Source organism: Bactrocera dorsalis, chromosome 1 (assembly GCF_023373825.1).
Source record: "Bactrocera dorsalis isolate Fly_Bdor chromosome 1, ASM2337382v1, whole genome shotgun sequence".
Lineage (NCBI taxonomy): Eukaryota > Metazoa > Arthropoda > Insecta > Diptera > Tephritidae > Bactrocera > Bactrocera dorsalis.
Window position 1 is genome coordinate 87,871,838 of NC_064303.1, and position 26,366 is coordinate 87,898,203.

Below are 26,366 nucleotides of genomic sequence, written 5' to 3' on the forward strand. Positions count from 1 at the left end.
CTGACTGAGAAGTGTATACATGCATCCAAAATATCATACTTATAAAAATGTATTTTTATTTAGGATTCGTTGTCCGCAAACAAAATCGTGTATTTGTATTATATTACAACGGATTTAATTTATATTTTAAAAATATTTCATTGCAGTCATAAACATTAAGTGTTGCCCAGTTGCAAAGTAAATGTGGCAAATTGTTACATTTGTGGTTTGAGTGTTTTACAGTTATACAAAATTGTACATATTGAAACGGATTTAAATATATGTAGTTAGCTTAGTAGGAACTAAGCGTTTAGAAAAAAAAAACTATTACTGTAAATTGTATTATATTAGTGTTAATAGCAGTTTTAGTCAGATTCTAATATTTCACTTACTAGCTCTTTAACTAACTATTGTTTCAAAATTCTAACTCTACGCTAAATGCTGAAATACGTTTCAACTGTGCCTCGTTGTCGTGTCTCTGTTGGGCTAAAGAACTTTTCGCCGCATTTGCATTGATTGCTTCGCTTTTCACAATAAAACTTTTCCGTTTTTCCATAGCAGTTGCCTCATCGCCCATCTCGACATCTTCGTCATTAGTTGTGTTGCGCTTCGTCTCGTTCGTTTTCACTTTCACTTTTGCATCGGCATCCAACTCTTCGTCGGCACTTTCATCATCATCGGTCGAGTGACCGTCACGTCCATTCATAAAAACAGCCGCGCCACCATTAAGCATTTTTCTTCTATTATACAGGGGTTTGTTTGTTTTCTCCGTCTGCGCTGCTTCATCTTTCTCTTGCGTATCGGCAGTTTTTAAGAGAGACTTCACAAAATCGGCAGCTAGCAGACTTAGTGGCGGCATTGTGTGTGTAGACATCTCAATTAGCTGCAATAAAGAAAAAATAGTTTCATGAGGATTTAGTATTTTTAATGGTTTGGAAGATATTAATGCTGTTTTATTAAATAGCATATGTGTGAGAAAACACTGTAATAATAATAATAATTAAAATAATAACATTTATCCGCAGAAGTTTATTTCGGAACTAAAAATAATGGCCATGTTATGAGAACTTGTTAAAGACGATGATGTATCAAAAATCAAAAAATATCGCAGCATTTTGAAACACAAAAATGTTAGGTTAGATTAGGCTATCGTAACAAGTCCGTTGTATTACCTAAATAATAGATAGACCCTTACAAATCGACAAAGCACTTTAAACATCCCACAAACTTGTTGAGACTGTTAATGTCTCCGGGTTTGTTGAAGATAAGACGGCTGAGATGTGCCTGGTTGTTTCCATCTTACCCTCCTCTGGTCCCATTCAGATGTGAAGGGGCAAAGGTGATGAAGTAGCTGGATATATTTCTAGTTGACTCCTTGAATAGATTTGAGCGCCAATTAACGAGCTCAACACAGGTATGGCCGGACATTTTAATAAGAGCTGATCTTCCTGAAAGTCACTACACTTGCTCGATACACTAAAGCTAAGATTGACGGAGAGCTGCTTACAGAAAACTCTCACTCCGATGTTTCCTTCTTGACCCATCCGCCATAAAGCTCAGTGCTCTCCAGCCATTCTTCGATATTCACATATCCCTCGTCGATATATGAGTTGAGAAAAAACCGTCCCGAGTGACCTTTGAAACGCTGTGATACAAGTTTTCAGCAATGAAATTGAAGGAGGAAATTTGCTCTTCAGAACCTATCATAGCTCAGCTTTCCTAATCGAATGGTATGAAGCCCATATGATTTTTTCAAAAATTATCTCATCTGGTAAGACTCGTGTTTACTGAGGATTTGCGAACTTGATGAACCGCAAAAAAACACCTAAGACCCTATATGTCGTTCGATAAGAGAGGGCGTTGCCAATTTTTTTTTTGCTTTGTTGGTACACTCTCCATTTGAACGTATGTATGTGAAGTTTCATTTCAATCTGCCAATTCATTCTTTGTTTGCTAGCCATTTAGTGTCGCCCTGTCACAGTATTTTTTTACAATGGAAAAAATTGAATATCGTGCAGTGATATAATCCTTATTTTTGGAAGGTGTAGTACCAAAAGAAATTCACGAACGAATGTTAAAAATGTATAGTGATTGTTAACCTACAATTAGAACAGTAGAAAAATGGGTTGCTGAATTTAAAGGTGGTCGTACAAGCCTTGAAGACGATCCGTGTGGAGGACGTCCAAAAAGCGCATCAGTACCAGAAATCATAGCGAAAATCCAGGATATGGTTTTGGGAGATCGTCGATTGACTGAGAGAGATTTAGTAGAGGCTTTACCCATCTTATTAGGCAATGTGAGTAATTTTTAAGTAAAATTTTGGGTTTTAGAAAGCTGTGTACACAATGGGTTCCGCATTCGCTAACAATGGAACAAAAACACATTCGAGTGCGACTTTCTCAGCAACATTTGGCGCGTTTTAAAAAAGATAAAGTGGATTTTGTGCGTAGATTCATTATGATGGATGAAACTTGGGTCTATCACCATGACCTTAAAAAACAAAACAAGAAGCTAAAGAGAGGTGCGAACCTGGTTGTTCGGCTTCGAAACAAGTGCGTGTCCGGAAAACGACCAAGAAAATTATGGCATCAGTTTTTTGGGATCCGAGAGGAATTTTGTTTGGGGACTACTTGCAAACTGGTAAAACAATTAATTCTGAATATTATTACAACCTTTGGACCAGTTGAAAGGAAAAATTTATGAAAAAAGACGGAGTTTGCAGAAGAAGAAACTCATTTTTCATAAGGACAATGCACCGTGTCACAAGGGTAAAATTCATGAATTTAAGTTCGAATTGTTGGAGCATCCAGCGTATTCACCAGATTTGGCCCCCAGCGACTTCTATTTGTTTACAGAACTCAAAAAATGTATGTGCAGCAAGCATGAAGAGGCCATAATGGCTGTTGAAGCGTATTTTGCAGACCTTACGGATTCTCACTTCAGGGATGGGGTCCACAGATTGGAAGATCCTTGGAGGAAGTGTATTAATGTTCAGGGAGATTATACTGAATAATAAAATGTATTTTGAATCATAAAATTGTGTTTTTCTTATCAAACGACAAAACTTATTGAACAACCTGGTATACATACATATATGTTGATCGCGGAGTTGATCCAGTCATGTACGTGTATCTGCCCTTTCTGTATACATATATACCTATACTGGACCAGTATAGACTATAGATGCCTTTTTATAAGAAATCTTTTTTATTTGCGAAGGTTATTGTAATATATAGGGTGATTTTTTAAGAGCTTGATAACTTTTTTAAATAAAAAAAACGCATAAAATTTGCAAAATCTCATCGGTTCTTTATTTGAAACGTTAGATTGGTTCATGACATTTACTTTTTGAAGATAATTTCATTTAAATGTTGACCGCGGCTGCGTCTTAGGTGGTCCATTCGGAAAGTCCAATTTTGGGCAACTTTTTCGAGCATTTCGGCCGGAATAGCCCGACTTTCTTCGGAAATGTTGTCTTCCAAAGCTGGAATAGTTGCTGGCTTATTTCTGTAGACTTTAGACTTGACGTAGCCCCACAAAAAATAGTCTAAAGGCGTTAAATCGCATGATCTTGGTGGCCAACTTACGGGTCCATTTCTTGAGATGAATTGTTGTCCGAAGTTTTCCCTCAAAATGGCCATAGAATCGCGAGCTGTGTGGCATGTAGCGCCATCTTGTTGAAACCACATGTCAACCAAGTTCAGTTCTTCCATTTTTGGCAACAAAAAGTTTGTTAGCATCGAACGATAGCGATCGCCATTCACCGTAACGTTGCGTCCAACAGCATCTTTGAAAAAATACGGTCCAATGATTCCACCAGCGTACAAACCAACCCAACAGTGCATTTTTCGGGATGCATGGGCAGTTCTTGAACGGCTTCTGGTTGCTCTTCACCCCAAATGCGGCAATTTTGCTTATTTACGTAGCCATTCAACCAGAAATGAGCCTCATCGCTGAACAAAATTTGTCGATAAAAAAGCGCGAAACACATTTCGAACCGAACACTGATTTTGGTAATAAAATTCAATGATTTGCAAGCGTTGCTCGTTAGTAAGTCTATTCATGATGAAATGTCAAAGCATACTGAGCATCTTTCTCTTTGACACCATGTCTGAAATCCCACGTGATCTGTCAAATACTAATGCATGAAAATCCTAACCTCAAAAAAATCACCCGTTACAACAAACAGAAACATTTGGCTTGGTAAGAGTTGAAAAAAAATTATTTGAAGCACTCTAATGTACATAAGTATGTATGTATTTATAAATACATATGTAAATACGCATGTAAATACTTAGCGAAGAATACGACTAATACGTTAATCGATCGAAGGATGCTTTTATTGCTACCAGATTATTTAATAATAAAACGCAATTCTAAGAAGTCAATAAGGCATTTTTTTGCTACTCTACCAAAAGACTTTTTTTCGCTTAGCGACAGTGCATAGAGAAAAAATGCATACGTAAAATAATAAAAGAAAACAAAAACAATTTTCGATTCTAAGTAAACAATTCCGCTATCAATAGCAATTTGGGGGCGCACCTGGGAGCAACTAATATCAACCGTGATGACACCAATAAAGAAATAACAGAGAATTAGTGTTCAAAGGTACAAATGCATTATTTAAGAGGGGCTATCGAGATGTGTTAAAAACTTTAATTCAAAATTGAATAAACGAACAGTTAACTTTTCGTGTTTTAGTATAGAGTTGAAAACCAAGAAACACACTCTTACAAATGTTTTTTTCTACCACACATTTACAAAAACTAGTTTCGATTTTTTAACACAAAATTATCTACAAAATCTTCCAGCATGTCCGTCATTCTTTCCCGGTAGATGTCATCGCTGCGAAAAGCTTGCAAACACATCTCCACACGTTTGGCATCAAAGAAATCGGTGAACCCGTTCGCCGACGAGGTTACAGCTTCTGCAAGTTCCGCCGGCAGCAGTGTCAAGTGGGAGAAAAATAGACTTTCAATAAGTCCAACAATGCGGAACTTATCTGCCGTCTCATTGAATTCTTGGCGCGGCAAGTAGTCCTCAATGTTGAGACGTTCCAGCTCCAAGAATTTGGACATAAAACCATAGTAGTCATCGAATAATTCAGTTAAATATTGCCTTCGGAAGCTACTGCTTGTCGGTATGGTGAGTATTGTTATCACATCTACCATCGGCGGTGCATAACGGCTAAGCTGAAAGTCCACCAGACGGCACTGTATGGGCGGCTTACTAGTTTCGCCATACTGGAACATGGCGTTGTTCGCCCAAAGATCGCCATGACTGAATACGTTTCGATATTTGTTCGACGTCTGTGCTAATTCGTAGATCGCAGCCATGCGTTTCGGAAACTCCGCTAAAATATAGTCCAAATTCTTCTGATTCTTCTGATATTTCGGCAGTATTTTTATCAGTTCCACAAATACTCGATTCGCATTATTGAAATTTTGTTTACGCACGTGAGTGTCCGGTATGCCCAAAGGATACGCGTTCTCCACCACAGCCTCGGGATGTAGCTCATTCAACTTGCGTCCACAGCGCACTTCATAGATTATGGAACTGGCATGCAGCGCTGCAAGTGTCTTCAATACACAATGTAAGTGATCATAGTTCAGAATACCATCACGACCGGCGGCCATGCGGAATTTCTGATCGGCGAGATGTTCGAAGACGAGTAAGCGCTCTTCGGCGTAGTAGCAATTAGGCGCCACATGTGGTATAATTTTTTGCAATTCAGGCAATATCACACGATATACACTAACCTCTTTTTTGTAGAGACCAAACTCCTCTAAATACTCCATACGGGATGCCAATTCCAATGGTGGAGTTTTGGTGAAAAAGCGTACTTGCTCCAAATGCTCCTTTCCTTCGGCATCAATTCGACGCACTTTGAGCGTGAGGAACTGGTGGCGTCCAAAAAAACCAGTGACGGTGTCTGCGTTGGCTGAATGCTCATAACCGAGAATTTCAAGTGTACGCGGCTGTTCGAACTTATTGTACTTGTAATAGCTTTGGCCAAGTCTGTGCAAAGCATCGTTGCTTAAATCAATTGTAGCTGTCATATTATGAAGACACGTAAAACTAAGGCGCACTTAGGATTGATAAGTTCAAATAAGAAACCTTCTGGATATAGTCTGAACTGCATTAGATGCTGAAGCCGAATAGCATCCAAATTTAAAACCATGGAAGTTTTGTGTGCTCACTATCAGATGGGAATAGTGAGCGCTTGGCGAACTTAGAGAGAAATATCTTTTATTTGAGTTGAGATATCGTTATGCAAATAAGATTTACTTATTGTTGAATTTGCTTAAAATATTTGAAAAGTAGACAATTTGATATACACTTCTTAGTTTAAATTCTCACGCCATTCCATATCTAAGATGTTGTATAATTGCGCCTACAGTTGAGATCAGGAAAATATCATTACAAGAGAACCAAGAACAAGAAACACTAATAAATTCGTCACAAGAAATCTAGAACGTTTTCTAAGTCGTTAGTGACTTCACAGTTCTTGTCAATTGATCATTTCTGACAAAGTTCCAATGCGTCAAGTTCAACATTCCGAAATTAGCTCGTTCGATTCGCCAGTTTTGTATAAGATATTTGCGCATAAGGTCGGTAAAGGAAAACATCTTTACTAATGAAACATATAGCAAAGGCTTATATTATATTAAGAATAAATGCTGGTTGTAAGATTAATTTATGGCAGTCTATTATTCCATCAACCCTTGCTGGATAACGGTTGTTTCGAAAAAAGTAGGTAAGTAATTAACCAACACTTCTCTTTCTCCTTCAAATGAAGAGTTAAATTACCATTAATCCCAACTATTTTTTGTAAGACGATGTACTAGTTTTTTAAAGAAAGAAAATTATACTGGAATTATACCTTAAAAGTACGGGTTTACGTGCCACTTACTTGAAGTTCGTTAAAGGCATGTCATTATAATAAGTGAGAGTGAGAGTCGTAATAAGTGAGTGAGAAGAATAACTTGGTATTTTTCATTTAATTTTCTAATTTTCCGCTAATCGCTGTACTTCCGAAGGTGTTTGTTTCACTTTATAGGAAAAATACAGTTAACTATCTCTAGTAACTATTTACATATGAGCCCACGTTATCTGAACCGACTGGCTGCCATTATGTACATACATACATATACAATAGATCAGAGGCACTCTATGTCATATAAATAAACTGGCGAAAACATTTTTTTTATTTTTAGATAAACAAAATATTTGTTTAGTTTAATTTATTTGGATTTACACAGCAAAAATTTGTGTGAGTCATCTTTAAAAAACAGTACTCCCTAGTTTACTCTCAGTAGGGTAACATTTGGAATGAATTAGTCTTCAAGATATACTCTTAAGATATAATTAATCCCAAACGAATATCTTTTGGTTATAATTAGTGATGAATTCGTTGAATCTCTGTGTAAATGAAAGCGGTTAGTCTATTTTTGTAGCTATTCGGGTACCAAAGGGTAGAATTAGTCTCTTTATAGAACATACTCAAACAGTTCGTTCCATATAAAGAGATCAAAAGTGGTATTAGTTACATGTTCCTTTGCGATGAATCGTGAACATATCCCGGACTTATCGCATTTTTTGTAGGGTTAGTATAAGAGGCATTGTAAAGACATCTACTTGTACGTCGTATCAACTGTATACGATATACGAAACTTCAATTATGCGGTTAAGTGTAGTCAGAAACATGAAAACATGAATGAACTTGTCGTTTTTGGTCTTATTCTTTACACAGATAACGAATTTTTAGTAGGTTAAAATATATCCCTCATAAATCAACAAGCCGATTTCCAAAATTTCCACAAGGCAGCATGATGTAAGAAGTCTTTTACCCAGCTCGATTAGCTTGACAGCTTTAGTACATCTACAGATCAGTTGAAAAGTTTTCGGCCTGATACATAGATGGCGATAATAGAATTAAAACCATATGGTTTTTAATCAGCCCTAACCTTCAAAAGGTGTATGTATAAATTTAACAGCTTTCGGATCATTTGTGAATTACATATATCATTCTGCGTGAATCAGCTTTTGTTATTGCGAAATAAATGGATAAAAAAAATTTCGTTTTGAAAAATTATTGCTTTTTGAAGGGAGAGAATACATTTGAAACAAAAACTTGGCTTGATGACGAGCTTCCGGACACTGCCCCACGAAAAACAAACATCAAAGATTGGTATGCTAACTTAAGACATGGTCAAATGAGCTCGAAGACAGTGGACGCCTAGAAGAGGTTGTTACCGAAGAAAACATAAAAAAAATCCACAAAATAATTTTGAAGGACCATAAAGTAAAATGCATTTAAAAAATAGAAAAATCTGTTTCACCAAGACAATGCACAGTGTCACAAGTCTGTGAAAACGATGGAAAAAGTACATGAACAAGACTTCGGATTGCTTCCGCATCCACCGTATTCTCGAGATCCAGAGCCCCAGCGATCTCAGATCTCAAAAGAATGTTCGCTGGGAAGGGATTTTCGTCGCATGAAGAGGTGATCGCCCACACTGATGCCTATTTTGAGGCAAGGTACCAATCCTACTACAAAAATAGTTCCGAAAAGTTGGAGGGTCGCTATAATCAGAGTATCACCCTTGAAGAGAACTATGTTGAATAATAATAAACGGATTTTGCCAAAAAATTAGTTTTATTATGGTAGGCCGGGGAGTTTTCAATTAACATGTTAGAATACCGAGCCACTTTTATATCATTTTCCTAAATTTCAATGATATTACACCTAAAATCCAAAAAAGGGCACAGAAGTGCGTTATATATGAAAGGTTCTTATAAGATAGAAGAAAAAACTTTTTTGGGGAATAACAAAAGAAACAAATTTGCAAATGTATTACCAAAATAATGGTTCGGTTATCGAGACGCATCGCGTGCTGCGTTCAATATTCTGTTCTCATAATCGCCAAGAAGAGTTGGTAATTCGTGCAACCATGGATCGGTTTTGCATCACGTTTGCTCTAGTGGATAAAGCTCATTCTCTGCCGCAGACGCTATTCCTGCTCTGTGGAGCAGAGTATCGAAGAGAACCTAAATGAGTACTTGAATTGAAGCGGTGCTCATCCACTTTATGGAGGATTTTGAGAAAGGATCTTGGTTTGCGAGCTCAGAAATTCCAACTCGTCTTTGAATTGAAGACGAACGACCATTAAGCGCGTCGCGTATTCTATGAATGGGTCCAAAACGAGATGGCCACCAATCCAGATTTTCACAAGAAAATTTTGTACAGCGATAAAACTCGCTTTGATTCAATGGGTACGTTAACAAATAACAAGGTCGGATTTGGAGTAATGATAGTCCACATTCCATTATTGAGACACCGCTACATCCTAAAAATGTCACTGTTAGGTTACTCTATGGTCCATCTTTCTTCAAATATAAAGTCGGCCATAATGTTACATTCAATGGGGAACGTTATAAAGACATGACTACTGATTTTTTCTGCTTGAATTGGATGATGTTGATATAGGCGACCTTTGGTTCTAACAAGAAGACGCTACCTGCCATACAGTCTACAAAATAATCAATTTATGAAAGGAAATTTTTGGTGACCTCCAAGATCGCGCCATTTAACATCGCTGAACTAGTTTTTGTAGGCTCATGTGAAGTCGCTTGTTAACGCAGATAAACCCGTGACGATTAAAGCCTTGGAAGATAATACGCGATGATTTATTGCTGACATACGCCCTCATAAATAAAATATATTTATATATAATAATATAATATAAAATATTTAAAGATAATGGCACACGCTTCTCTTTCCAATAACAATAGCCAATAATTTAGGCTATAATAATCGATGTACATTTCATTTCTTCTAGAAAACCACATGTTTCATAAAAGCACCCTTTATTCAAATTTCGTATTTCACGGTAGATTATTCTAAAAATACATTAAGCAACAAATTAAATTGTTTTGCAGCTGTCTAACAGAAGTGCGGATCAGTATAAGTAGGCACGTACTGAAGTATATGCCATAATTCGCAAGGAGCAAATGACTAACGGTCAAAGTTCAAGACATGATAGTGCCCGATAAGCCTATCGAAACCCACACGTTCCATTTCTTATTGCCTAACTATGAAATCATTTGTTTTTTAAAGAATTTCACATTTTGTTTTTGCTAAAAATACATTTTATTTCGCTTTTTCCATTGTAATCAAAGTTAAGCAATAAGAATATATGTATTTTATATACAGAGACTTTTATGTATAGCGAGTTGAAAGCACCAAAGCTATTAAGAAGTCATCAGTGCAAGCAAGCGAAGCATTCTTATTTACAATAATAACAATTACAAATATCAATGTAAAAACAAGAGAGATGTCAACACAAGAGAAGACCTTAAGTACAGTTGCACCGAAGCTAGAATACCCTTCACAAATAAAAAAGACTCTCATATAAGGACAGAATTTTGATCAGTCAGTTCGTATGGCAGCTATATGCTAAAGAGGGCCGATCTGAATCATTTCTTGGGAGATTATACCATTGCCTTGGGCAATAATTCATGCCAAATTTCGTGAAGATATCTCGTCAAACAAAAAAGTTTTCCATACCAGAACTTGACTTTGATCGGTTAGTTTGTATGACAGCCATATCTAATAGTGATCCGATCTGAACAGTTTCTTCGAAGATTATACCGTTTCCTTGGATAATAATCCATGGCAAATTTCGTGAGAATATATTGACAAATAAAACAGTTTTCCATATAAGAACTTCATTTTGATCGATCGGTTTGTATGACAGCCATATCTAATAGTGATCCGAGCTGAACAATTTCTTGGGAGATTAAACCGTTATTTTGGGCAATAATCCATGCCAAATTTCTTGGGGATATCTCGTCAAATAAAAAAGATTCCCATATAAGGACTTGATTTTGATCAGTCAGTTTGTATGACAGCTATATGCTAAAGGAGACCGATCTGAACAATTTCTTCGTAGATTATACCATTCCCTTGGATAATAATCCATACCAAATTTCGTGAAGATATCTTGTCAAACAAAAAAGTTTTCCATACAAGGACTCGAGTTGGAACGCTTAGTTTCTATGCCAGCTATATGCTATAGTGGTCCGATATCGGCGGTTCCGACAAATGAGCCGCTGCTTGAGGAGAAAAACACACGTGCAAAATTTCAGATTGATAACACAAAAATCGAGGGACTATTTCGTGTATATACAGACGGACGGGCAGACAGAGGAGCATAGCTAAAACGACGGAGATAGTCATGCTCCAGCGCCATTCATATGACAAATTTAATACACCACGTTTGAGGTATAATAATGTAAGTGATAGCGTAATCGCTTTGAACCCATGAATACTAAGAAAAAAATCGTACAGCTGGTTAGGAGTGCGCACGAACTTTAAGGAAACTTTCAGCTGCTTGCTGGTTAAAACTGGACTATACATGTTGGGACATACGGAAGCTGCTCATAGGCGAACAAAAAGAAAGCTGAGCAAATGAAATGATGTCGAAGCCGCAATACTGGCGGTCTACGGCACAGAGACTTGAGTGCGGAGCAAAGAAGGTCACACATTTCTTTGCGATATGAGCGAGATCTCACTTATGGAAATTCAAGTATAACGGTACACATACATGTTTCCTATATGCTGGGCAACCCCCACGAGTAAATTAATTAATTTTTCAAATGAACTTAGTACAAACCGGCTAACAAATTATCTAGTTCTCCAATCAGCTGCAGCTGACTAAAGTTGAAGGCACTCTTCAGCGCAGAGGAGAAGCGTCTTCGCGACACATCAAAAATATGAGTAATGCTCATACTTTTATTGATGATGATGATGATGATGATGATGATAAAAGCACGAAAACAAAACGGACAGTCATAAAATGCGTTTGACCTGCTATATAAATAATTAAGAACAAGCTCAAGCAAGTCAGGGACTGAAGCATTTAAATAGTTATTTAGCTGGAATTACAGTTACAATCATCAGCAGAAGCGCATAAAAAATGTAAATATAAAGCCAATTATACGAAAGAGACATATGTACATAAGTATGTAAGTGCATTTTAGGCGAATACATAAGGCCGGCACAACATAACACAGATCCGAAATATACACCACCACAAACGTTTTATCGCTGGAAAGTGAATTGTTTTTGGTGTTGTTGGCAATACACGCGGCAATTAGTTCAACGAAAAAACGATGACAAACAGCTCGTGGCGCCAAAAATATGTATAAACTGACCAGAAACCCGGTAGTTAGCGCAAATGCGACCCGAAAGTGCTTGCACAGTGGAGAAAGCGCGAGAAAAATATTAACGAATTATCTTACAAGCTTTGGACACGCAAGGAGAATTGGTGCTATTTTTAGGTGTCAAGCAGCTATTTCGCTGTTGCCGAGCAGGTTTAAGGGCTCAAATAACCGCTGAGCAAGAATTGATAAAGAGTAAAATATAGAAGTAATACAAATGGCGGAAAATTTTCTAATGTACACCATAAATAAATACATAAGAGGAGTTCTACCCCCACCAATAATTCATAAATACAAATGCCATAATTACATAGTACGTTGATGCAAAGTAATGGCTAAGCAAACGTTACTTAAATCTGCACCAGCATGGATTAGCAGAGCCACTATGCAGGCCTTGAGGTCGCTGACAGCGAGCTAAAAGCTAGTCAAGGGGTACATGACCTCATTAAACAACTTCCATTGTTGTTGTTGTTGCAACGGTTACCTAGTACCCGTTAGGATGATAAGGATTAGATAAGCTGTCAACGAGGTCATCCAACAATAGGCCCAGAAAACGCGCCGTTTCGTCGGGGTCGGACCTTAGGGAGAGGTGAAATTTGTATGGTTAGCAGGGCATGTAAAGAGGTGGTTAGTGTTATGCGGGAACTCGTTGCACATTTGATAAGTCAGGGTCGATTCTGGATAAGTAGGAATTTAATCTGATACAATATCCAGAACGAAGCTGCAATCTCTCTCGATTCTCGCGGCAACTCGAGCTCGTCGTCTGCAATTGTAGGTGGTTTGACTCCTAATACGCCATTCTCCAAAAGGGAGTCGGTGAGGGTGTTGATGGCTCCACTGTAAATGGTGGTCAGTCGGAGTATTGTTTTATGTCGTCGACGTAGTTAAGGAAGGACCTCTTAATGATCCTAGCATGCGGTTTCGCTACAAGCATTGATGATTTTTACGAAAGCACCCCAGCAGAAACTGCTTAAAGCGGAGTCCATATGGTCCTTAACTGGGAGCATCACTGAGCAGATTTTCGATGGGAGACATCCAGAGGCATTCCGTTGTAGTCCGGAGTGCAGTGTTCTGACATGTCTGCAGCTTCTCACTGCATCAGGTCAACAATATTAATGCGGCGTTGTTAAGCCAAATGCCTTGTATGTTTCCAACAATATTTCTTTGTCTCTTCTCCATATGCTGCCGACCAGCAACATGTGAATTTCGTTGCTCTGTGCTTTGGCAATTATCGTGCAATTTTGTGAGGAGTCAAGGAGCGCAGGTTGTCGAATGTCACTCCTAATATCTTAGGCTTATAACAGTCGGAATTTTAACGCCATTGACTGCAATATTAAGGTCAAGTCTGTACCCTTTCGTCCCGTTAGCAATTATGGTTGCTGTGGAATTAGTGGGGAGAGTGTTACGTTCCGTGCAGCGAGGAAACGAAAAAACGCTGGGTTTGTTCGTCTCTCCCGAGGTCAGCAACCGGTACTTGTGGGTTACGAAAGGGAAAAGATCCATTGAACTGCTAGCTCTCAGCAGAGTTCCCAATGCTGCAATGATGTGTCCTAACTTGAATTGAAAGATTTTGTAGAACTCAAGTAGTCAGCATGTTGTGATGAGGAAGATGAGGCGGACATATTTATACGCCTTCTGCTCTACTGTCCACCTTTTGTCACAGCACGGTTGAAGCATCTCGGTTGTCATCATTTTTACAAACCTGATGATTGGCTGTAATTAATATAAGCCGCTTCAATAAATTTGTGTCGGACTCTAGACGTTTTGTCCAAATGCGACGGTCGTTTTGATCCATACCTATGAGTTCTGGGCATCACAACAGACAGGCGTATCCAGCTGTCTAAGTGCGAGTCCCAGGAGATCCTTACTTAACCTAAAGGGTTAGCGTAGTTCATTTAGGATTTTTTTAAATAAAAAAACGCGGTGGTCTTTAAGTCCACTACATTCACCTTGTGATACGAATGATACATTAAGGAATAACGCTATGAACGAGTTCGTTCGCTAAGCTTATTCGACAGATTCGACTACAAGCGATTACTTTCAGTTTTCAGGCTCAAAAACTGACCCGTTGGATCCTTTCAAAAGGATCAGTGCAGTAATTTTGAAGTTATGAAGGTCGCCGACTTTGAACACGTGAGTAGTAGGGAAAAGGCTTTAAAGTTTTGAAATCTGATGTATACTTATAACTTGAGTCTCAGGCATCTAATTCTTCAGGGTTTATGCATTCATTTAAAACAAAAAAAACTTCGAAAAAAAATCAAAAACCATCCTCTTCTTTTGAAGTTAATTTTGTAAAGTTCAAAACCTTTGGCATTTTCTACTTATTGGTTTACAGTTGTGGTGCTGATAGTAGTGAGCACACTATACAATCCAGAAAAACATTGAGACAGTTGCTGCTATTGCTCCCACTGCCAAAGCGATACACAAGTAAACAAGTTATGGCTGGAAAAACTGAAGAACTCGAACGCCAGCGAAGTAAACAAGTGGCGCAAAGAAAAGAAAATATTGAAACAAATGAAAAGTGCGTTAAAGTAGAAAAGAACTTTGCAATTAAGAAGCGACAAACAGGGTGAAAAATATATGCGAATGTAATGGCTATTTATTGTGCAGTAGTGATATGCATCTCAAAGCTGGTGGAGCGCTCAGATCAGCGAGTGTGCAACACAGTAATATTTGCCAGTTGTCTGTTGCCGCCGCAGACTGCCACAACAACGCGCGATATAAAGCGTGCTCACTGCCGCGACAAAGAAGCGCTTTGGCTTTGCATGACAGACATCGGTTGTGGAGTAAAAGTAGTGGGTACGGTGACAGTTATCACCGCCTTCGTTCTTGTCGTCGTACGAATAATGCTAACAGCGGGGCTCGCATATAAATTGGAATGCAGGCAACACCATGCGCGATAATTTCAAATTGTCACTCGCACTCGGCAGAACACACGAAAGAGCAAACGCGGTTCAACGCGGCGTATGAGGCAAGAAAAAACTTGGAAACAGTAAAAATAAACTACACAAAATCAAACTAAGAGAAAATAAAAACTCAAACGGAGTAGAGTTATTGTGGCGCACAGATTTCAAAATTTAATAATCAAAAAAAAAATTTTAAATATTAAAAAAATTAAAATTAAAAAAAATAATAAAAATATAAAAAAATAATAAAATAAAAAAAAATAATAAAAATATAAAAAAAAAATAATAAAATAATAAAATAAAAAAATTAATAAAAATAAAAAAATAACTAAAAATAAAAAAATAAATAAAAATAAAAAAAAAACAAATTTTGTATAGACAAAAACACGTTGAAAAATAACTGCAACAACTCCAAAACTGAGAAAAAATGTAAAGTAACAAGTGAGCGAGGAAGTCACAATTTTTAAATAATACACAACAACAAACAAAACAAGTGAAGTGCCAAAAATAATTAAATTATATATAACACAAATCACTTAAAGATCAATAATATATAACGCATAAATAATAGCTGCAAATAAAAACAACAAAATGCTACCAAAAATATTTCACATAATTGCTATTGCAGTATTGGCTTTATTCGCGCTAATGCCAACAAGCCAATGTGGACCGTTGCCAAAAGTGGATGAGGTAAGCATTTGAAAACCCGTTAACTTTGGTTGCATCGTTGCTATAATATCCTACACAGATACAAGTTTTCTTACAAGAGCTTGATGTCGACCGATCAGTTTGTATGAGAGCTATATGCTATAGCGGTCCCAGATAAACAGTTTTTCTCGGATATTGTATTGTTAGCTTGGAGAATAATCTATGCCAAATTTCATCAAGATATCTTGTTAAATAAAAATATTTTCCATACAAAGGCCGGATTTCAATCGATCAGTTTGTATGGCAGCTATATGCTATAGTGGACGAATCTGAAAATCTTTTTCGCATATTGTATTGTTGCTCTGAAAAATACTCCGTGCCAAATTTCATCAAGATATCTTGTCAAATATAAAAGTTTTCTATACAAGAATTCGATTTTGAACGATCAGTTTGTATGGCAGCTATATGCTATAGACGAGCAATCTGAAAAATTCTTTCGAATATTGTATTGTTGGCTTGGAAAATAATCCATACCAAATTTCGTGCAGATATCTTGTCAAATAAAAAAAGTTTTCCAAACAAGGACCTTATTTTGATCGATCATTTTGTATGGTATAGGGTATCCGACTTGTCCGTCTGGGTGTTACAAACTTAATGTACTCTGTTTAGGGTTTACAAATTTGTTTAAACTCTTTATGTCTATGCCTAGGCATAGAAATTTATATAAAGAAAACTGTTATCATGTTATATGACCTTCACCACTGACGCACGATTAACTAATGAATTGACAAAAATCTCTTTCGAGAAACGTGTCGAACAAGGCCGTAAACACACATTATAAATTATGAAATTGATTTAAATTAAATTATAAGGAAGACATACAGTGAACAAATACGTGTACAGGGAGGCGTTCTGACTTTGAAGTGACTCTTCTCTTAAACTATTTCAGCTTTTGAGCTGACAATATGAAAATTTTTCGAGATTTTCAGAAAAGATTTAACAATAAATCAATTTAGATGTTAGCTTTTACAAATATCTCACCATAACCCCCCCAAAAAAACACTTAGTTGGCAACACTTTAAATCCAGTTCTTAAGTCGAACTGTATTAAAGGATGATTCATTTCGAGGTTCCCTACTTTTTTTAAAGATAAAACACAGAAACCTCAAATTTACCGCGGAATACAATTATTATCAATCGAAGAACATCCTTTGCATTTATTTTTTGAACATTATCTCTTTCCAATGTTGGCCGCGGCTATGTCTGAGATTATCCGCCCAGTGAGTCCAATTTTCGATGACTCGTTCGAGCATTTCGACTGGTAACTGTCGAATGACACGAGTGATGTACTACTCCAAGGCCTGAATTGAAGTGGAATTGTCCGCATAGACTTAAGCCTTCACATACGAGGTTTGACAATTAAGTAATGAGACTGATTTTATTGCCGCGCTTGTGGTAAACCTGTGATCTTGAAATTTCTTTTCTGTTTTTCCGGCATCCCTCCACTCTTCATTGATATATGTACCATCACTCTAGCTTATTTAGTTGGAGTTAGTTGATCGTCCAAAAAGAATTCGTTCCACCGGGAAAAACTGTGAACCAAGTCTACTATTGCCAAGTACTCGAAAGATTGTGAAAACGAGTCAACAGGGTGCGCCCAGACATCGCTCGTAACTGCATCCTTCATTACGACAACGCGCCGTGCCATACCGCTCTCAGCGTGTCCCAGTATTTGGCTTCTAAAGGGATCGCAGTGTTGCAACAGCCGCCTATTCGCCCGGCATGTTACCCTGTGACTTTTTTTGTTTCCTAAGACAAAAACGGCGGTCTAGGGAACCCATTTTGAGTCGATTACGGACATCCAGGCGGCCGTGACGAGGGTACTCGCGGACATCCTAGTCGAAGCGTTCCAGAAATGTTACGAAGCTTGGAAAACGCGCTGGAACCGCTGTATAGCTGCCCAAGGGGACTACTTTGAAGGGGATGGCAGAGTTGTAGAATATTTTTCTAATATACGGTTTTTATGGAATCAGTCTCATTACTTAATTGTCATACCTCGTATGTAGTAGAGCAAAAAATAGTTCTATATCACATGTCAGCAGACACGTAGTCTAAATGGCTATTTATTTACACCTTCGTCTATATACATTCATAAGAACATACGAGTATACGCTACAAGAAACCCTACAAGAAATCTCGGCTGCTTTTTGTCAGTGCTGATTGTCAAATTACTTGTCAATTGACCTGAAATCTGAGTTAAAATCTAGATGAAAACGTCGGAGACCCTATAAATTAATTCATGTATAAAGGATCAACGTGGATCAACGTGACGAGCTGAGTTGATTTTGCCATGTCCGTCTGTCTGTCGTCGCGAATTCCACAGTTTTTGATGCTCTGAAATTTTCCACACGTTCTTTACTCCTGAAGAAGCGGCTCATTTGTCGGAACCGCTGATATAGTACTACTAAATCTTATAGCTGTCATATAAACTGATCGATCAAAATCAAATCCATGCATGGGGGCGAGTAGTATATAAATATATGTAGCTAATCAATTCCAAATGCAAGTACCCATAACAAAATGATAGGAAACTTTCTTCCATGGGCTGACAAAAATTTTCCAGCTATGACACTCAAATGACCGGTAAAATGACGTGACACGATACTTGCAGGTATATCATATAATTTTGAGAGTTCACGAACCTGCCAGCGTACGCATATGCCTGTCTGTAGCTGTGTGTGTGAACAACGTGCAACATTTGTTTAGAATCTGTGTAGCAAAATAAAACGCTAGAAACTGTTTGTGCACAATTAACTTTTCAATTGAATTAAATTCTATTTTGTTTGTATGTCTGTTTGTATTTCTCACTCCAGCAACAACTTTCGAAAATACCACAGTGGCATTGTTTGCGCTACTTTAAACACGATTTATTGATGATGCGCCGCTGCCGGCATTTGCATGTGCCAACGGCACCACGCTCCGGTAATGTCAAATGAGTTCCAATGTACGGGAGACCCTGGCCTCCAACAACAACACAAAGGAATGGCGGCCTCGTTGCGGACTGGTTAGCTGAGTGACTTAAATGAGGCATACACAAATTATATTTGGAGGGTACGATGATTTGTATGCCATTGCGACGGAGTCATGTCACATAACACAATGCCAAAACAACAACAACAACAGCAATAGCAGTTGTAAACAAATATATAATACTTATGGTGTATTGATCAAGGATTTACATTGTTCGGCACAAATTTGTATACTCAAATGGCACACAAACTGGCACCACTGACTGATTTTCAACCAAAAATACATACAAACATACATACATACATGTGTATATAGTGTAAGCGTGACTGATTAAATAATCAAAAACACGGAAATGCCGGCAAACATTTGCTGTTTATATAATTTTGCTTAAAACTCATTTTAATATTCATAAATATAACTTTAGAAAGCACATTCACAGTTACTTATGTGTGCTTACATGTATTGTAGTACATATGTATGTATATACTCGAGATAATAGCATGCACATAAGGAACTAATTTTGTGGGCCGCAACGGAACTAAAACTCGGACAAAACACTTTGAAGATTTCCTCCAACTCAATGATATTTTTTAGAGCGATAATTCTTTATAAGCATGTGTGTGTACTTTCCCTTGAGTTGCAGTGTCATTGAATAAAGAAATATAGTTCCTTATATGCATCGCTTTATACATAATAATTCAAAATATATGTATAGCAATTATTACAATAACAAAAAATAAAATTCAATAACTTTAAGATAACGCATACATACATACATACATATGTATAAACCAATAAGTAGCTTAAGCCAAATGTACTTCATATAATATTCTCCATAAATATACACATAAGTACATATTAGTATGTATATAAATTTATTGTTTGTACTTTTTTAAGCTTAAGAAAATTTTGTATATTTTATATATCAATAAAGTGGTGAAATACTCTTCGATTTGTTTTCTGTGTTGAGTATCTCGGTTTGCAAACCCGGCGAAATGGTTAGAATTGCTTTTAACCGCCCCAATAAACTGGTGGGTGGCTGTAAGCGTTTTGTCAATATGCAACGGTCTCTTTGATCCATATCTAGGAGTTAAGAGCATCACGCCAAAGTACTGAGCCGCAACAAAATCCTCAAGCCGCTAGACGGCAGCACATGGCGCCGACCAGACTTTGGACGCAACAAACTTCAGACATGCCTTGACCGCCATTCACAGTGGGACCATTAACACCTTCACCGACTCCCTCTCTGTGAATGGCGTACTTAGAGTCAACCACCACCCATTGCAGACGAAGAGCTTAAGTTGCTACGAGAAACGAAAGCGACTCTTGCGGATCTTCGTTCTAGATACTGCAGCAAGTTAAAATCCTTCTTATTCAGAATAGACTACAAATATATGCCCAGCGTCCAATGAGCCCCCGCATGGCACTGGCCACCTTTTTTTTTTGTTTTTTTTAGATCGCCGAAAGGACTGCCCTTGGTCGGATAAAATCCGAGTCAACTACGGTACGTAGAACCGGCAGTCGTGGGAATTGGCACTGGCCACCTCTTTGCATGCCCTACTCATCCCATTCATCCGACACCCTTCTCCCTTTGGGCCGACCACATCGAAACAGAACGTTTCCTGGGCCTACCATTGGATGATGTCGATGACAACTTATCTAATCCTTGTCATCCTAACGGAGATTATGTACCAGTTACAACAACAACTGGCTGATGAGCAGTCTGTAGGCACAGGATAAAGGCACTTGGATCCATGTTTACAAATAGGGATCGCATCGCCTTAGTAGCACCTAGCAGTATATTGGAATTTATAAATATTCTGGGGTTAAGTGAGTCGTTGTGACTTGAGAGAGGGCACAATAGACCTTAGGCCTGTTAGGTGAATTTCTTTACGATTTCTCACATTAGTATTCTGTTAACTGAAAGATGCGTATAAAATTTATAATTTTATACAAGGAAAGTAGGTGTGGTTGTAGCCAAATTTCAACCTGAGATATAGGATTTCACCTAAAAGTGGGCGGTGCCACACCCACTGTCCAATTTTGACAACGACTGTCATAAATACCTTCCGTATCACCTCGGGTGTAAAATTTAATGTCTCTGAAGGGATTTATTTAATGAGTTATCGCACTTTTAGTAGTTTTTACCAATACCGTTATATGAGGAGTGGGCGTGGTTATCGGCTGATTTAACCATATAAACATATACTAAAGGAATGCAGACTGTTAACATTAAAAAGGAGTATTTTCGGACTGTTAAAAGTCGGAATTTCGACCATATAGGCTTTAATGTTAAGACCGAATCGGTACCACTTCGTAAAACAGATAGGAGTTTCCACGACAGTCAGGTCTACGTAACCGGAACGGACCTGACAGAATTATGCCGCTACAACAACAACAACAACATATAGAGTCGCCGTAAAATGCTAAAATTCTTTAAGTTTTCGATGACATAGAGTATGGGGAAATAATCGCGATACATAACGGGTGATTTTTTTGAGGTTAGGATTTTCATGCATTAGTATTTGACAGATCACGTGGGATTTCAGACATGGTGTCAAAGAGAAAGATGCTCAGTATGCTTTGACATTTCATCATGAATAGACTTACTAACGAGCAACGCTTGCAAATCATTGAATTTTATTACCAAAATCAGTGTTCGGTTCGAAATGTGTTTTATCGACAAATTTTGTTCAGCGATGAGGCTCATTTCTGGTTGAATGGCTACGTAAATAAGCAAAATTGCCGCATTTGGGGTGAAGAGCAACCAGAAGCCGTTCAAGAACTGCCCATGCATCCCGAAAAATGCACTGTTTGGTGTGGTTTGTACGCTGGTGGAATCATTGGACCGTATTTTTTCAAAGATGCTGTTGGACGCAACGTTACGGTGAATGGCGATCGCTATCGTTCGATGCTAACAAACTTTTTGTTGTCAAAAATGGAAGAACTGAACTTGGTTGACATGTGGTTTCAACAAGATGGCGCTACATGCCACACAGCTCGCGATTCTATGGCCATTTTGAGGGAAAACTTCGGACAACAATTCATCTCAAGAAATGGACCCGTAAGTTGGCCACCAAGATCATGCGATTTAACGCCTTTAGACTATTTTTTGTGGGGCTACGTCAAGTCTAAAGTCTACAGAAATAAGCCAGCAACTATTCCAGCTTTGGAAGACAACATTTCCGAAGAAATTCGGGCTATTCCGGCCGAAATGCTCGAAAAAGTTGCCCAAAATTGGACTTTCCGAATGGACCACCTAAGACGCAGCCGCGGTCAACATTTAAATGAAATTATCTTCAAAAAGTAAATGTCATGAACCAATCTAACGTTTCAAATAAAGAACCGATGAGATTTTGCAAATTTTATGCGTTTTTTTTTTTTTAAAAGTTATCAAGCTCTTAAAAAATCACCCTTTATATTAAAAAGATATACAAAACGTATTAGGGGGTTAGGGGTAGTCAGAATTTTCCACAAATCGATGCTTTTTGTTGGCAATTAAATATATATACATATATTCAGCGTTTAAAACTAGTTACCAAGTATATAAAAAAAACACTCACCGATTTCACAGCCATTTTGCTTGAATTACCGATAACCAGTGGTCCGATCGGTTGTCGTGAGTTGGTCTGCATATCAGAATGTTGTTGTGTAGCAAAAGTGCCAAAGGTACTGTATTGCAACGCTTGATTGGCTGGATTACTAAATGTAATTGGAGGCGGCGCGTCATCGTCCACACTGTCTGGCACACCCAAATATCTGATTTCCTGAAATATACATATGTACATATACATAAATAAACATATGTAAATATACATGAACCATTGAAACAGTTTCGTTTTCTGTACTCACCTGTTCTTCTGTTAAGAAGTATAATGTGGATTGTGCCTGCCAGTCAACATTAATGGAACGGTTCTTGGGATGTCGACGTGGGATCCAAACAGCGCCGTACAAAGGGGGCAAATTGCGTCGTTGATATATAGGTAGCGGTACATTGGGTTGGAAAACGTACACTATAAGAAGTTTTTGGTAAATTTGTATATAATTTGTGCTTAAATTATCATGTTATATAACTGTAACTTACATTCGTTATACTTTGTAAAGGCAGCGCATAAGTTGCTGATTGGATCGAAGGCCAAATGCTCGACAGACAATTTGCACGCCGCATGCAAACGTAGCGTAAGTAAATTGAAAATTAGAACGCGCCGCTCTGTGCACACTACGACCTGAGAGCAGAAGAAATCTTTAGCTTCATATGAAATTCGAAAATCTATTTATTACATTTGGCTTACCAAATGAGCCCATTCGCCCGCCGCAAATTGCACCTTCGAGATTTGAGCCCTTACTGGGTCAAGATCACCTATTTCTTCAACCAGATCTGTAGCTGCTGTTTGCTTCGCTGTTGTTGTTGTTTTCTCGCTCGTTGCCCCGGAAATGTCATAATGTGTGCTAGTGCCGTTCGTAAGCGTTGAGCCTTTACTTTTATCGCCAAAGTTCAGCACCTCCATCAGTGGCAGCAGTTTCCTTTGCACATCCACATCATACTTATTTTGGCGATTTTGATATTCGTGCATGCGACTCTTCGCTCTGTAACGTTCTCTTGGGCTCATACGCTTGAGCACGTTTTCCATATCGCGGTAACACTTTTGTTCGCCTTCTGGTAATATTGTGTCGTACAAATAGGCGAGTAAACGTGCGCGACCTTCGGGACGGACATTCACGTGAATACCGAGCCGTTGAAAGAGCAACACTTTATGGAAGAAGTTCAGCTCATGCATGTCCATTATTTTGTTGTACAACTGTCTTCGCGTCTCTTCGTCGATTTCTTCCGCCGACACTTCTTTGGGATTAAATTCTATTTTTTCACATTTCTCGGCAAACTTTTCGAGTTCCTTAATGAGCGTTTCATCATATTTTTCAACGAAATCATTTAATAGTTGCAACCAGCGTTTTTGCTTTTCCGGCGTGAATTCATCCTTAAGTGGCGACTCGATGTCTTTGCGCCGCAAGCTTACTTGTATGTGTGGCGCAACGCCATCATAACCGGGCGGTGGTGTGAGTGCTGCTTTCAGTTTCAAATTTTCAGCTTTATATATACAAAGCGTGTTGCCATAACCAGCCGCTAGTACGGAACCATCTTGCGAAAATGAAATGGATTCAATCGGTAAGTTGCGATAGCATGTTTGCGCTACACAATACCAAACTTTTCCTTTGTTATAAATATTGTCCGTTTCCTCCAGCGACCAAATTTTGATTATGTTATCCTCACCGACGGTAGCACACAACAAATTATCCATTTGATTTGGACTAGAGAATTCGATAGCTTTGAATCCGCCTTCATGCGGCAGCTCGATATTTGTATTTAGCACGTAACTAAAAAGAAAATAAATTAGTAAATTACTCTTTAACAACACAATCACTTTTCACGCACTTTTTCGCAGCCTCATCATATTTCCAAAATTTTAAACGCAACTCTGGCAAATGTTCGCGATCGTTGAAAACCTCACCGGTGGCCATCCAATCAATATTGAAAGCAGCCTTGGTCACAATAATGTTGTAGAGAACTTTATCAGATTCCATGGAAAGCGCGTTTTGCATTACAATATCCATCTGTAGGCAAATATAAATTCATTATTGTCAAATTTGTAACAATATAGGTTCAAGTACTCACGTTATATAACATGTTCTTTGTGTATACGGAGTAGAACTGCAAATGACAGTGTTTTCCATTCAGCACAAGCGTGTTCGTGCGTGGATTTAAACGTAAACCAACTGGAAATTTACATTGCCCAGTTTTATCATCTTCAATGTAGGTGAAGTCCTGTAGGGTGCATGTCACTTTTTTGTCCGTGCCAACAAAATGTACGGCATTATCTGCTGTGCAAACAGCAATTTGGGAATTAATATCATTAGCAGCGAGTTGACAAATAACAGACCCCATGCGTGGTAAAAAATTGCGTAAATTTGGACGTTGAGTATTCCAATACACAAGCACGGACTCATGGCCACTACTGTAAAAACCTGCGCCACTGGGTGTGAACGCTATGCTAGACACAGCGGTGTGGTGCCAATGATAGAGAGTCTGCAAAAAAATTAATCAGTTAATATATTATAAAGTTTAAGTTGAAAGTTTTTGAACATCAAATATATATAATTTTACGTGATGTAATACTCACAGTCTTTACTGTACTCTGACACATAAATTCTCTCCACAAAAATATTTTGCCAGTTTCGTCGCCTGTGATTATCGCTTCTTCAAAAGGATGTGCGCGAACGACCGTAATTGGGACATGGTGGGCGTTAAAAAACCTGCAAAAGGAAACAGAGAATACAAGTTAAATACGAATGCCGCAATCAAAAAAAAAAATTGTGGGTCTAAACAATATAAATATGCGCTCTCTGCTTATATGTATTTATAAATAATAAAAAGGCTTTAGTAAAAAGCTTTGTAAAATAAATAGAGCACAATTTACCTCTTCCATGCCCACGTTTTATAATTAAGGAAATATATATACGCCCCTTGTGCTATAGCAATATTTTTGAAATTGTTTGTGTGCACTGCAATTAGGGGTACGTCGGGCCTATAATTAAAGAGTAATCCATGAAAAAATTATAACAATAAAAATATCTCGATAAACTTACAGCAACTGTAATTTACAGGGTACGTATAAACGTTTCGCACTACTTGTATCCACAACGCGCCATTGAACTTTCTCCTCAACAGCGGTGCGAATTGTAATAAACGCACACGCCGTTTTGGAATTTCCATATAAATTGATTAGGTTAAAACTTAGAACTTGTTGATCTGTATTCAATTTTAAATCTAATTTCTCTTGAAGTCGGCCGCTTCGCCAAAACCAACGAAACACTTCTCCTTTCGATGTGCATGCAACTAGCGTTTCACTGTCGCGCAATTCCAATTCCATGGACACTAGATTACAATTAGCGTCTGCTAGTTTGCGTACATGCTCACCCGTTGCCGTAGAATAAATTCGCACAACATCCTTGGAACGTATAAATATGAACCTATAATTCGAAAACTTTAGCGGTGAAACACTTTTAAGTAACGCTTTTAAACTCACTCTCCTCCAGGGGCAAAAAGTGGCGTATGTTCAACAAGATTGGCACCAGCCAAATATTGCAGTTTGAGTTTATCAAGTTCGTCAAAATCCATTATGTATTATTTTCATAAATTGGGATAGTTTTATATTACACTTTATAGCTTTTGTAGCCGAGTTATCAGTTGACACACGCTTTGCCTCTTTGCTTTGTTTGTTATACTGCAATGTGTTGCTGCAATGATTTTCTGAACAGTTTAAAGGCAGCAAACCACTGCCTTAAACACCAAAAAGCGTGGGAATATGGTTGTCCAACAATTTTTCAAACATTTATATTTTAATTAATATAAATTTAAGTTTTAATAATGGCACTTTTCACTGTTGCCTTGCACGTGTTGAATCTGTCAAAAATTATAATCCATTGTAAGTGATGTGCTACAAATTCAGTTTCATTTTCCATAGCCTCCTAAACTGTTTCCAAGAAAACTCATAATATTCATATATTGCATTTTTATATTAAA

The 26,366-nt window shown here is 37.9% G+C and overlaps 3 protein-coding genes across 3 annotated transcripts in view; 1 reads left to right on the forward strand and 2 right to left on the reverse strand.

Annotated features, from left to right (window-relative positions):
* The window catches only part of LOC105224200 (uncharacterized), a 305,457-nt gene that overhangs the window by 15,862 nt on the left and 263,229 nt on the right, over positions 1-26,366 (forward strand). The gene's annotated exons all lie outside the window — the stretch shown is intronic.
* Positions 34-26,269, reverse strand: LOC105224199 (WD repeat-containing protein 75). The gene is made up of 11 exons (XM_011202206.4): positions 25,870-26,269; positions 25,430-25,813; positions 25,261-25,368; positions 24,964-25,096; positions 24,459-24,869; positions 24,219-24,397; positions 23,080-24,160; positions 22,872-23,013; positions 22,640-22,800; positions 22,351-22,554; positions 34-862 (listed from the first exon to the last, which is right to left on the reverse strand). Exons 1-11 carry the CDS (start codon positions 25,959-25,961, stop codon positions 395-397), a joined length of 3,363 nt encoding a protein of 1,120 aa, XP_011200508.2. The 5' UTR covers positions 25,962-26,269; the 3' UTR covers positions 34-394.
* Positions 4,732-6,179, reverse strand: LOC125775784 (uncharacterized). The gene has a single exon (XM_049446554.1). The coding sequence runs from the start codon at positions 6,036-6,038 to the stop codon at positions 4,746-4,748; it is 1,293 nt and encodes a 430-aa protein (XP_049302511.1). The 5' UTR covers positions 6,039-6,179; the 3' UTR covers positions 4,732-4,745.